Below are 11,823 nucleotides of genomic sequence, written 5' to 3'. Positions count from 1 at the left end.
AAGATAATAATGTCCAATTATAAATTGATATTACATTTTATGGAATAGGAAGTTGATTTTTAATTTAAATCTTGTATAGTTACTTACAGCAGGTAGGCGTTGGATCCTGGCGTCACCGGAATACTTCTCGCAATAAGACTCCTGATGGTGGCTATCAAATCGTCGCCACTGTGGGCACCGATTTCCTCCTCCTGCAGAGCATCCAGCAGCATGTTAAGTTTCTGCCTGAGAATGTCACACTTAACGGCCAGCTGTTCGTCATCCTTGTGGTGTTCCGAGATGCGGCAGACCAGGTCGTCAACGGTGTCGCAGAGATTCCGCGTGGAGCTGATCAGGGTCTGGGTGTCATTGGTTTCCACTATGAAGCGCAGGTGATGGTTGGCCGATGTCACCATGCCAGTGAGCATCGCTTCCTGCTCAGTGCTGATGGACATCTTGGGTGTTTTGGGCACAGGAATAGCCTTTTCGAAGACCATGATGCTCCATCGATCCAGCATCTTGGTGCTGGCCGACTCGTACCGCTCTAGAATCTGCGGCAGGTGGGTGTCGTCGTCGCAGCTCGAGCCCCAACCCAAAACCCTGGCCAGATCGTTGCCCGTCCCTAAAGGCATCACGGCCACCTGACATTGTTTCTGTTCATTTAGAGAAGAAAATAATATTTTATAAAATACATATATAAAATTGATACAGTCTGTGATTATTTTATTACTACTTGATAAAATGTAGTGCATAGAAATATGCATATATAAAACTTACATGCATGTTAAAGCGATCGATCTCGCTAAGAACCCAGCCTACTGATCCGTCACCGGAGCAGACCAGAATACGGAACATCTCGAAGTGTCGGAATAGCCGTAATCCAAGACTCGGACCAGTAGAGATTAGATCAAAGACTTGTGCAGGATTCAGTAGCTGCTTGAAGCGCCGCAGGAACTTCACTCCTTGATTGTCTCCAGACTTGGAGTTCACGAAGACCAGCAGGGGCGAAAAGTTGCCCTTGGGACTGGCCACATCCCAGGCGTCATCGGTGCTGATGGAATGTACGCTGGTTGGAGGAACCACCGACAACTTGGCAGGTCCGATTGGACAGGCCACAGCCATTTGGGGACGACAAGCCACATGGACGGTGGCCCGACACCACAGGCACCGCCAATCCTGGAGTCTTAGCACGGACCCGCAGGTCTTTTTACAGACGGCACACATGGAGGACACCGGCAGGTTGCCCTCCATCCACTGATGCGGCATGATGATGCCGTCCGCCTGCTCGATGATGTCCTTGCCCACACTAGCTAGCGTTGTCCACTTGCAGTTGGCTATCGACTTGGCCGCACACCGCTTGTGCACCTTGCACTTGCACACCTCGCAGCTGAGTCCGTGGGAGGTGACCCCGGAAAGGGCGTCCCTGCACACATTGCAGTAGGTGGGGCGGGCGTGGGAGGTGGCGTACCAGTGGTGGTGGTTGGACAGGATGTCGTGCTGCTCGATAAGAAAGCTGTCACCACGAGGCCTCTGCGGCGCCGTCGCCGTTTTTAGGCTGCCCAGCCAATCCTCCATTTCGCGGCGGGACTCGGCGCAGAGCACCAGCGAACGAGTGGGTGTGATTATCTGTAGGTAATACAAAAAAATTGAGGTTAATATTTAATGCGTTGTGTCCTGTGCAAAAGGGATATGGCAAGAAAAGTGTACTCGTCCGCAGAATAAAATTTAACGATCATTACACAATGCATACTGTTATTAACATTATACGTTCACTTGAAATAATTAAAATATTTTGTTGTTATTCTTTTTTACATTTTAAATATCTAATTGTAGTTTTATTCAACTTAATGGGAAATTTGAAATACGAAAAGTAGATCATTTCATTTGATTTAAATACCATCTACTATCTATATACTATACTATATACTATTTTATCCGAAATAAGACAAATCTAAGTAGAATATGCTAACGAAATGTACAAGGAATATAAAAGCAAAGAGGAACAAATTCACAAAAACCTTGTTAATTATGGTTGGTAATTTTTTGGCAAAGTAATTTCCCCTAATAAACCCACATTCGCTGGAACGAGGCTACCTACCGCGGTCAGCTTATTGGTTGTGTAATCAAATGGGGGTTTATTATGTATTTTGGTGGGCTCATTAATATGCTAATGCTGCTCATGTTAATGATAATGCGCGTACAAATGGACCAGCCAAAGGCTTGAGGTCATGTGCCAAGCCCGTAAGTAGGACAAGCCGCCGTATAAGCTCGTTCAAGTGGCTCACCCACCGAGCACACACCCTCCCACAAAACAAATATAACCGACCTTCAAAGTTACCTTAGCGGATTATGATTCTAATGCTTCGTTGTTCGGTAGCCTTGCCTAATTTATGGGGAATATGTCCTTCTGAGATATTTTATCTTCGCTTTTTCCAGTTTCTCTTGCTATTGACTAAACGAAGTTTCTACGCAAGGTAAAGTTATGACTTTGTTTTTTTACCATTAATTTAAATGCCCGAGCTTAATAAGACTTTCTAATTAACTTTCTGCACCCAAAAGGGTGCCGGATGAGTACAATAAATCAAGCATACCATGTCAGCCGGGTTATGCAAGTGCAGATGACTTAGTTGGAGGACGTTGACAATGACCAGTTGACATGCCAATGTCATTGGCTGAAACGACCTCTGAACTGTAAATGGGAGTGGGGTTGTGTGCTATGGCGTCTGTGTCATAAGTCGCACAATGTGCGCTTTGTTGTGACAGCTAAGTGAACTATTGGCAAAAGTGGTGAAAACTTTTGCCACAGAATAGACAAAATCAGGGAGTAAGGGGTAGACCATGGCCACCCGAAAAAACGAGTCTCACTAATTGCATTCCAAACGCATTAACTTCGTAACGGTTCTCGTCGGACCTGAATTTTCAATCAAAGGGATCAGCCCCGTCCTGTTTGCATACTCGATGTTGCAATTAATGTGTAACCGCAACCGCAAACGCAACCGCAAAGTCATTATCGCCATCCATCCTGGCACTCCTTTCTAGCCTGGCTACTGGGTTCGTGGCTCTTCCTGTTTTCAATTAGTATATGGTGCAAGGTTAACTGATTCCCAATGCACGTGCCATTCAATGTGGGTGGTGGTGATGGAGGTGGGACCTCTCGACTTGACGTTTGGAACATGAATGTGCTTTTAAGAGTAAATCCGGGACAGAGTGCTTCGGTTTGGGAAACTGAAACTGAAGTGCAACTTTTGTTGGCGACATTTGGGTATTTCATTGTTAATTCTTGTTTTAATTCAGTTTGGATGGGGATTTAATTAGTTTGTCCAGGAATTTTATTATCTCTGACCTTTTCGCTGCAATTGATTGTATTTCACAAACTTTCCTTTGAAAAAGCAATTTTAAGTAAGTCGGTTCTGAAAATTGCAAGTTCAAGCTGTATCGGAAGTTTATTAAACTTAGTGAAAAGTTTTGTAAGTACACAGTTCACCTAAATATGCCATTGAGAAAATTACATCACCGTCGTTATCAAGCTTGTTTGCAGGATATTTGCGCTTAGCTTCAATTTTCACTCTTAATCACCATTTCAAATTTCATTGGTCCAAGTGACCAGACACTTTTTACAACCCATGGACACCTCTGGGCGTCCACCAATCAGCGGTGAAAACCAATCTGTTTGCCAGGACTAGTTCTTTGTTTACCCGTTCGCGGTGTTGCATGGCGATTTTCGCTGTTCCAGCACGGCGGGTTTCCACTTGCAAAAAAATGGGACCGTAAAACCGGGACACATCAGTATAAAACAGCAGAGACCGATGTCGCTGGCCATTCTGCTCCGCAGGGAAAGCGCAATATGCGAGAACTAGCGACAAAATGCAGGACCCTCTTGTCATGTCCTTTTGCCATCCTGCGGACGATGGAATATTCCAGCAAGGAATACCGCAAGTTTTTGCCATATTTCATAACAATCAATAAAGGCATCTATGACCCTTGATGTGCAAGTAATGGCCAATCAAGCTTGCAAACTTTGATTAGTGATGCGAATCTAGTTAGTTCTCTGCAAAATCAATAATCTGTACTTTAAAACGGATTATATAACCACTTGTAATTATACTTTAAGGAATTTCATTTATTAAATGGTTTTTGGCAACTTTAATGATATATTTTTATAACTAGGCAGTTGGCAAAATTTTTTGGTTACCTTTAAATGGTCTTGTACGTGAGGAAATCACAATATTTATACAGCAGAAAACAATTTGACGTATTGTATATTTTATATATGTATCAACAATTTCGACCTAAAGTTTTACATGGATATACCCCTTAATGAAGAAACTCGATTTTTTTACATTTTTCTTTAGCCATTTGATATTTATCTTAAATTTCTATGAAATTTGTATTTCGTTTTCTATACTTCATATGGGAAATCCAATATTATTTAACAATTTTCACGCACCACTGTGCCGCTCCCACTTGAGCCGACATATGACAGAATTCATGCCGCGATACACTGAAGTGGCGCCAAAATATTCATAACAAGGAGCCACAAGAAGCAGGAGCAGAAGCAAACGCCAAATTACGCATACGCCGAGTTATCCCCCAGCGAGCACATCAAAGTTTGGCTTTCTCCACCCGGCTCACAGTGAAAATCCTTGTTTCTGTTCCTTTTTTAGAAGGAGAGACGGAAAAACAAACTGGCCGCTTTTACATAACCGCACAAAATGAGAGCGAGAACTTTTAAAATTACTTTTGTAATATTAACAGCCTCCCTTCGGTCATTTGGCTAAATTGTGATGTTCCAAATTCTGCTTCCGCTCTACTCTTCTCGAAATGAATTCGATAATATGTTTTCAGTTTTGCTTTAAGGATTCTTTAAGGCATTGAATATTTATCACTTCTGCGCATATATAAGTAAATCTATACTTTAGAACCCTATTCGCAAGTCAAACTACAGGAAATATACATGTCTTTGAGAGTAAAATGGATGGTTAAATAGAATGGTTGCCCCAAAGTTAAATTTTTACGAGAACTCAGAGACGTTTTATTTGAGTTTTCCTGGAAAAGACAATGAAGAAAACAAATTTGAAGTCTAGTTAAACCATTGGCACATTGGGTTCAACTCTGGTAAATAATATACTTTTCTCCTACAAAGTTCAAGGGCAGGGAAGAGACTTTAGCCTGCTGGATGCCTTAGAATTACCTGAAACTGGGCTAATGCCATAACAAAGCAAATGCGAAAATTATACATTTTTCAACTTGCCGGATCGCTCCGGGGAAAAACTAATAATCCAGAGCTTTGTGTGTTTCTTGGAAACCAACATGCTTTAATATTGTAATGTTTGCTTTAGCGTGAACAATAAACACGAGAGGAATGCTTTGCTAAGTAATAAACTTGAAGACATTATTGTGTTAAATTGGAAATTATGAAATTAATACACAAAGACTGAAAGGCTCCTTTCTACCATTGAGTAGGCAGTTTCCACGAAATCCATCTGCAGATGTTAATTAATCAAGAAGATTGACTTTATGGTGAGTGCACTAATTATTTACGCACTGTCACATGACATTTAACAACTCTTGACCTTACGACTCTAAATTGGGATAACGAAACTTTTGATTGGGGTCTGGAATCAGCACTAAATCTGAACAAACAATTAAACACTTGCGGGTCTTTTTGACGTTGACATTTGCTAAAGAACAACAAAAAGCCAGTTGGGGAAATGCCTTAATTATGAAAATATTTGACGTTGGGGAATAACTTTTTAGACTGCTGTTGTTCTTGGAAATCAATTAAGTTTTGCTTAAAGCGACGAAAAAATTGCTTATTTTTCAAAATATATTTTGGGCGGCCAAGTTGCTCTGATGACTGGCAGTTAACTTTGCTCAATTTGCAGGGGAACTCGGCAGTCGCTCGAATTGCGTATTACGTATACGCCGCGTGGTGTGATGCGAAATTAACAGAAGTCGAGCTTCATCTTGCATAATTGATGCCGCTGCTGCTTCCTCGCTCCCGAACGATGTGTGTGGTGAAGACAATCAATCAGCTTGATTGCTATTACAAATTCTCAGAAAGTTTGTCCGCCGAAGGGAGGTTGGTGGGGGCATACTTGAAAATTGCCCTCGATAAGTGAAGTACGCAAATTGTGGCTGTCACGCTTGATTGCCCTTTGTTTTAGTCGAGTGTCGGTTAGCTTGAGGTCCTTCATAATAAGCCAGTGGTTGGTGTTAATTAGTCGTCCAGCGGATGACTTACAAGTGCACTTAGGCACCACAAATCAGTTCATGAGATTATCTATGATTTAATACCCAGTAATGGAAAACTTGAAGGTAAGTCGTAGAAATATAAATTCTTTGGAAACGACACACAATAATGCAGCATCCGAACAATGGCGAAATAATATCCATCTGAACCCATTTCGTTTGCCTAAACAATTTCAAGATTGATGTTTGAAAGGCCAAAAGCTATTTGCAAGGACGGAAACTGAGAGAATAAGATCCTGTTAAGTGAAGCGAAAATGAAAGTGTTTCCCAGCTGGTTTGGGAGCACTAAAGGTTATGCGACTCTTATAAGTGATGAGAAAACTGGCGTTGTTCACCAGCCAGTCGCCACACCGAGTACTTACATCGACAATCGGTTTCAGCCACAAAACACTCTGCATCGGGAATTGGCCCACAATGCGCTTACCACTTACTGCACAAAGTCCTAGTAAACCTTTCTGTCATTGTTTATTTGTAACTGAAAAGTTTCGAGGCACGTGGCCACAAGTAAGATGTCGCTTACGTGCCTAAGAAGCCCTTCGCCAGTTTGGAAGACAGACATCTTGAGCGAAATAAGACTTTAACAGCTTAAACGAGGAGAACGCTACAGTTCAGTTCCTCGACTATCAGATACTCAGTAGGAAAGTAGAAGTTTTAAATTGGCAAGAATACAAATAAGTAAAAACAAAAATGTGGGGACGGCTAGTGATCCTGATCAAGAATGCATATATTTGTAGTTTCGTAAAAGCACGTTTCAAACTTTTCAACGAATCTAGTATACCCTTTATGTATTATGCGAGTAACAGGTATGAGGAGGAAGGAGTCGTAACATTTAAGGAGTCACGTTCTCAAGAATGGAACTTGCTTTTCAGTAATTTCAGAAGCATTTATAAATTTAACCTCGTTAACTGACTGTTAGGAAAGTATATGCTTTCAACACTGATTAGAATAGTTATGTTCAGTTGAAGGCACACATTAAGTTATTAATCAGATAAATTCTTTTTTTATAAGTAGGGTAACTTATTTGTTTTCTAATTGTATATTTTGAGCAAATCGGATTTCAATAGTGTGTGTAGATTTACGAAGGATAGGACACAGCCGCACATCCCTTGTTTGCACTTTTGTGCATCAAGATTGATGGAAAACTTTTCATGGCGCTTTCACGGGAAATTGGTTTTTCCGCGAATGTGTTTTCCTATCCGCATTTTTATTGAATGTTCCGCTCATTGGCTTATTTGCTGTTATATTTTCGTGACACTGACGACTGCAACGAGTGAACGCTTTTGTTTGCGGTTTATGGTGTCGCTGACATTGTTGACAACCACTCGCAGTATTCTGAGTGCATTGCTTTTGGCAGGACTCTCGACCTGTGGACTGTCGTGGTACATAGCAAATTGAATTTGCTTTGTATTTGGCTAAACAAAGAAAAAATCACTTCAGCTATTCCCTCGACGAAAAAAGTTTCGTTTTTTAAAAACAAAGGGCATTGCGCTGGCTTAAACGTTTGACTAGCTTTAAGAGGATTCACCATAAAATGGATTTTCCCTTTTCCTTTTAGATAACACCTTAAGCATATATTTGCTCAAGGGTGATTTGGAATCACGCCAACCGTCGTGGAAACTCAACTGACAAAAGACAATAAAAACGATGATGGGTACCGCCCTCGCTAATAACATTTTCGCAAAAGTGAGGAGGGAAAAGCCTTTTGGCAATTTCCACTGTTAGGGCACCTTTATTCGCTCGTCTGGCAATTTTATTATTTATATCATAAGAAAGTATAAAGTATGTATATATGGGGATTTTTATTATTTGCGAGGCGCACGGAATTGAGCAACAAGCTGGGCCCAAACATACTGCTTTCCGAGGATTTCCCGTAAACGTTCTAATTTTCCGAATCAAATTTTGCGCATTCGTGTATGAAGAGAAACCGAAAATTTACATATATCTGTAGGAGAGTATATATATATATATATATCGGATTTCCAACTGGAAGGAGGTCACCTACTTATGCTAATTCAGCGTGCAGACCGCGTTCAATGTTTACGTTTTGCTTCGATTTCTTTTGTTTTCCGTTTGACTTTTGCTTTGTGGCTCGAGTTTTCCCCTTTTTTGGTATATAGGAATACAAAAAATTGGTTGACTTTTGTGTATGTAACCAGTCAGATACACCAACCACTCAATAGCAAAAAGGATATCAAAGCCAAGGCGAGAAGCCCTTCCGTTTCCTATTTACTTTATCACACCTCGAGGAAATGTTCTGGGTGCCTGCCAAATGGTCTCACATTGTTATCAAAAGTTGGTCAAATTAAAAGGCAGTTAATTGTGGGAAACATATGGGTAGCAGCCAAATCGGTGAACTAATTAGCAAAAAGTACCCCCGACACATGAAATACTGAGCCCAACAAAGTGCGAAACCTGAGCTCGGAGGGCAAACTTTTCACATTACATTTTTATGGTTCTGCATTGTTTAGATGTGACTTACCTGAAAACTATGATTTACGTTCTTGATGCCGCACTCGAAGTAACACAAATCCGATAGGTCGATATCGTCGAAAACATCGCACTGCAAGGAAAAATATTTAAGGAAAGAATTAGAATCCAGTTCTTGGAAAGAATAAAACGAGTATGCAAATTGCAACCCTCTCCAGCTACATAATATTTTTTTAATTTCGTGGCAGAAATTCCTTTGGCGGCCTGCATCCTTCTTGGCCTTTCCTTGGGCAAGGGAATGAGTTGGCACTGAGCCAGGTCAAAAGGAAGAAAAAACAAATGTATATATATGTATATGGTATATTTCGCCTTGTCTTTGGCCCTAATGGAATGTTTTAAGCTGGCCGGCGGCTATTTTGATGTGGCTCAAACCCCCGACCGGCCTTCCGACTTGTCTGGCCCGCAGGTCCTTTAGGAAATTGAAATGTTTCACACACACAGGCCGGCAAATAAATGGATATTTACCAGCCAACAAAGGCCAGCCCAAAGAAATAATATAAATGTGACAATGGAGGGCATCGTGGCCATACGAAGCGAAAACCGAAATCAAGGTGTCCTACTCTGAAACCCGAGCCCCACAAACATGAACCTAAACTCAATCCCAAACCCAATCCCAATCTCAAGTTCCACGACCATCGAAACGCCAAGGTTTGTGTATTCAAGTAGTTTTTGAGCATGCCGAAAATTGGTTTTCTTTTGACTCGAGTGGCTCAGAAAGTTGGAATTTTGTTTGCGCCCCAAGGTAACTGTGGAGTCTGCTAGGTGGGCAAACTGTATGTTGTATTATTTTTGTATTTTGTTTTATTTGCCTCGATTCCCACAGCAATTAATATTTGATTATTGGCCTGTGCACCGTCCTCTGCGAACTTAAAGTGATCTAAAATCAATTTAATATTGCGGCCTGCTCTGGTTGCTCCACCTCCTCTGACTGCCCCAACAATGTTTCCGTTTCTGAGGGTCGCAGCTTCACCTATATGCTCGCTTTTCTATACACAGCCTTGGCATAATTTATTCATGTGGCGCAAACTTCCTTGACTTTCAGGGTTCCCGTTTGGAGGAGCTGTGTCAGTGGCAGGTTGTGAGCTCTTATTGAAGCCACCTTAAGTCTTATTATGACGCCCAAGTACTGTGGCTTACAAAACCAATACCTATATACCGATACCCGTACTGTTTCCGGTTCCATGAATTGCGAACGGAGCCACCGCATTGATTTTGGTGTCTTTAAGGCGAAAGTGCGACGAACCGAACGGTTTGCCAGTGTGTGTAATTATAATAAGTTGTTTTGGCACATAATTGATTGAAAACACGGCCATCACTCAAAACCAAATGGATATGTATGATGGAGCGGCTTAATCCGCCAGAGTGAGCATTACAATAATTAAACGTACACACAGGCAGTTCGAGGTCCCCACAGATACACTGGGGCACTCGGGAAATACGTGAGCTTGGGCTGCGTGGAAAGCACAAGAGATTTTTGAGTACCCACACTTAAGGAAAAAATCTCCAACCGAATCCCAAGTCCTCGGCGAATTCAGCCTGCGAAGGGTGCGCTGAAATCGGCGGAAATCAGCGAGAGGTTCAAGTGCTTTTCCCAGGCAACGTTTTTAACTTTAATTTGTCCGCGAGCCCCACATTCTCTACAGAATTTTATTTCACTGAGTTTGTTGAAATGCCTGGACTTTCCTAATTTAATCTAGATCCTCAAGTGAGTAGTTCCTATAGTTCGTTAAATATTAAAACCCAGCAGGTAATTTTTTTGTAGCATGCTTTGTTGCTTAGTATTATTTAAAAAAAATATTATACACAACTGCGTATAAACTCCATGATTTATTTATTTTTATTCCATCGCTTTTCCTTGCTTCAGGCAGAATACGCACGTTTGTGAGAGTGCTTGGGTTTTCCTGTTTTGCGCGCGTTTCCGCACTTGTTAAATTAAGTGAGCACAGACATTTTCCGCTCGAATGGATATCGCAAATCTTAAGCAGAATGGAAAAGCAGAAGCCTTGCCGCGGATCTCATTAAAAAGGAGGCGAATAAATATATGTATATTTGGTTGTGCTTGTGTGTTTGATTTATATTTTAATACAGCGGGCGACGAGAATCGATAATAAAATAATTATGCTGAATTTTTGAATTTGATTTATTTCGATGGGTCTGAGGCACATGACACGTTTGGGAATTGCCTTCTCGGCGAGCCCATCCACTTGGTTACCAGTTTGCCGCTTCCTCTGGGGTCAATCACAGACACATTAAGGCAAATTGCTAATTTTCTGTGTTATCAGCTCCAGTCCCCAGGCATTAACCCAACTTTGATTGCATTATGCCGAGATTTCTTTCTGCCTCGAGACCGAACGAAAAACGGCCCCGAATAATCATTAATTTGCGCACTTTCGAGGGTCCGGGGACCAGGTCCTTGCACAGGATTCGCCACCTGGCGCACGAACATACTTTCCTCTGGCCTTTTATTTATTTTATTTTATTTTATTTTTTTTGTTGGCGGTACAACTTGCAGAAAAGTTTCGGGACCATTCATATCAATTTCTTTGCATTACTTCTGAACCATTTCGTCTTTTTCCTGAGCTCTCCCGCTTTTTCTGCCGGCCAAATCACTTAATGGGAAAAAAGAGCTGGCAGTCATTAGAATTTAGTGTGCTCGAGTCGGAAAAGTGCTGAGTTAGGCTGGGCGATCAGACCCTAAGTCCACTAATTGAGCCCCATTCGGCAAGGGATTCTCTTTAAGAAAGTTCAAGGCAAATCAAAGCAATCTTATCAGTGCAGAAACTTAAAGAAAGCAATCCTGGTGGCACATCAATATCGGATTGATGCCTTTGCAGCGCTCAACTTTCGCATCGCAAGTGCCAAGAAGTTCCTGACGACAAAGTTGTTCCTTTGAAATGTCACTTGGCGAACTTTTGTTCGCAGTTGCATTCCAACTATTTGCAAAGTGGGGGTGTGCGACACACAAACATTAAAGACTTTTGCCGCTTTTTAAATCGTCTTATGCAAAGAATACTTCTGCCACTGGTAGGAAAACCAAACAGGCCCAAGGAAATAATGGTGCCAACCAGTTTTGGGTCTAATTATTATTAAATAGCTTTGGCTGCC

General features: G+C 41.6%; 1 protein-coding gene across 6 annotated transcripts in view; it reads right to left on the bottom strand.

The window, feature by feature from the left end:
- LOC117146115 (diacylglycerol kinase eta) overlaps positions 1-11,823 on the bottom strand; it is a 50,245-nt gene that overhangs the window by 19,323 nt on the left and 19,099 nt on the right. For all 6 annotated transcript variants that reach the window (XM_033312110.1, XM_033312105.1, XM_033312106.1 and 3 more), the window contains 3 exons: positions 8,711-8,791; positions 757-1,605; positions 88-632 (listed from right to left, as the gene is read on the bottom strand). In XM_033312110.1, coding sequence (XP_033168001.1) covers positions 88-632; positions 757-1,605; positions 8,711-8,791 — 1,475 coding nt within the window. The remainder of the gene's footprint in view (positions 1-87; positions 633-756; positions 1,606-8,710; positions 8,792-11,823) is intronic.

Source organism: Drosophila mauritiana, chromosome 3R, assembly GCF_004382145.1.
Source record: "Drosophila mauritiana strain mau12 chromosome 3R, ASM438214v1, whole genome shotgun sequence".
In the NCBI taxonomy this organism is placed as follows: Eukaryota; Metazoa; Arthropoda; class Insecta; order Diptera; family Drosophilidae; genus Drosophila; species Drosophila mauritiana.
Note: the sequence above shows the minus strand (reverse complement) of the source record. Positions and strands in the feature narration are given on the sequence as shown.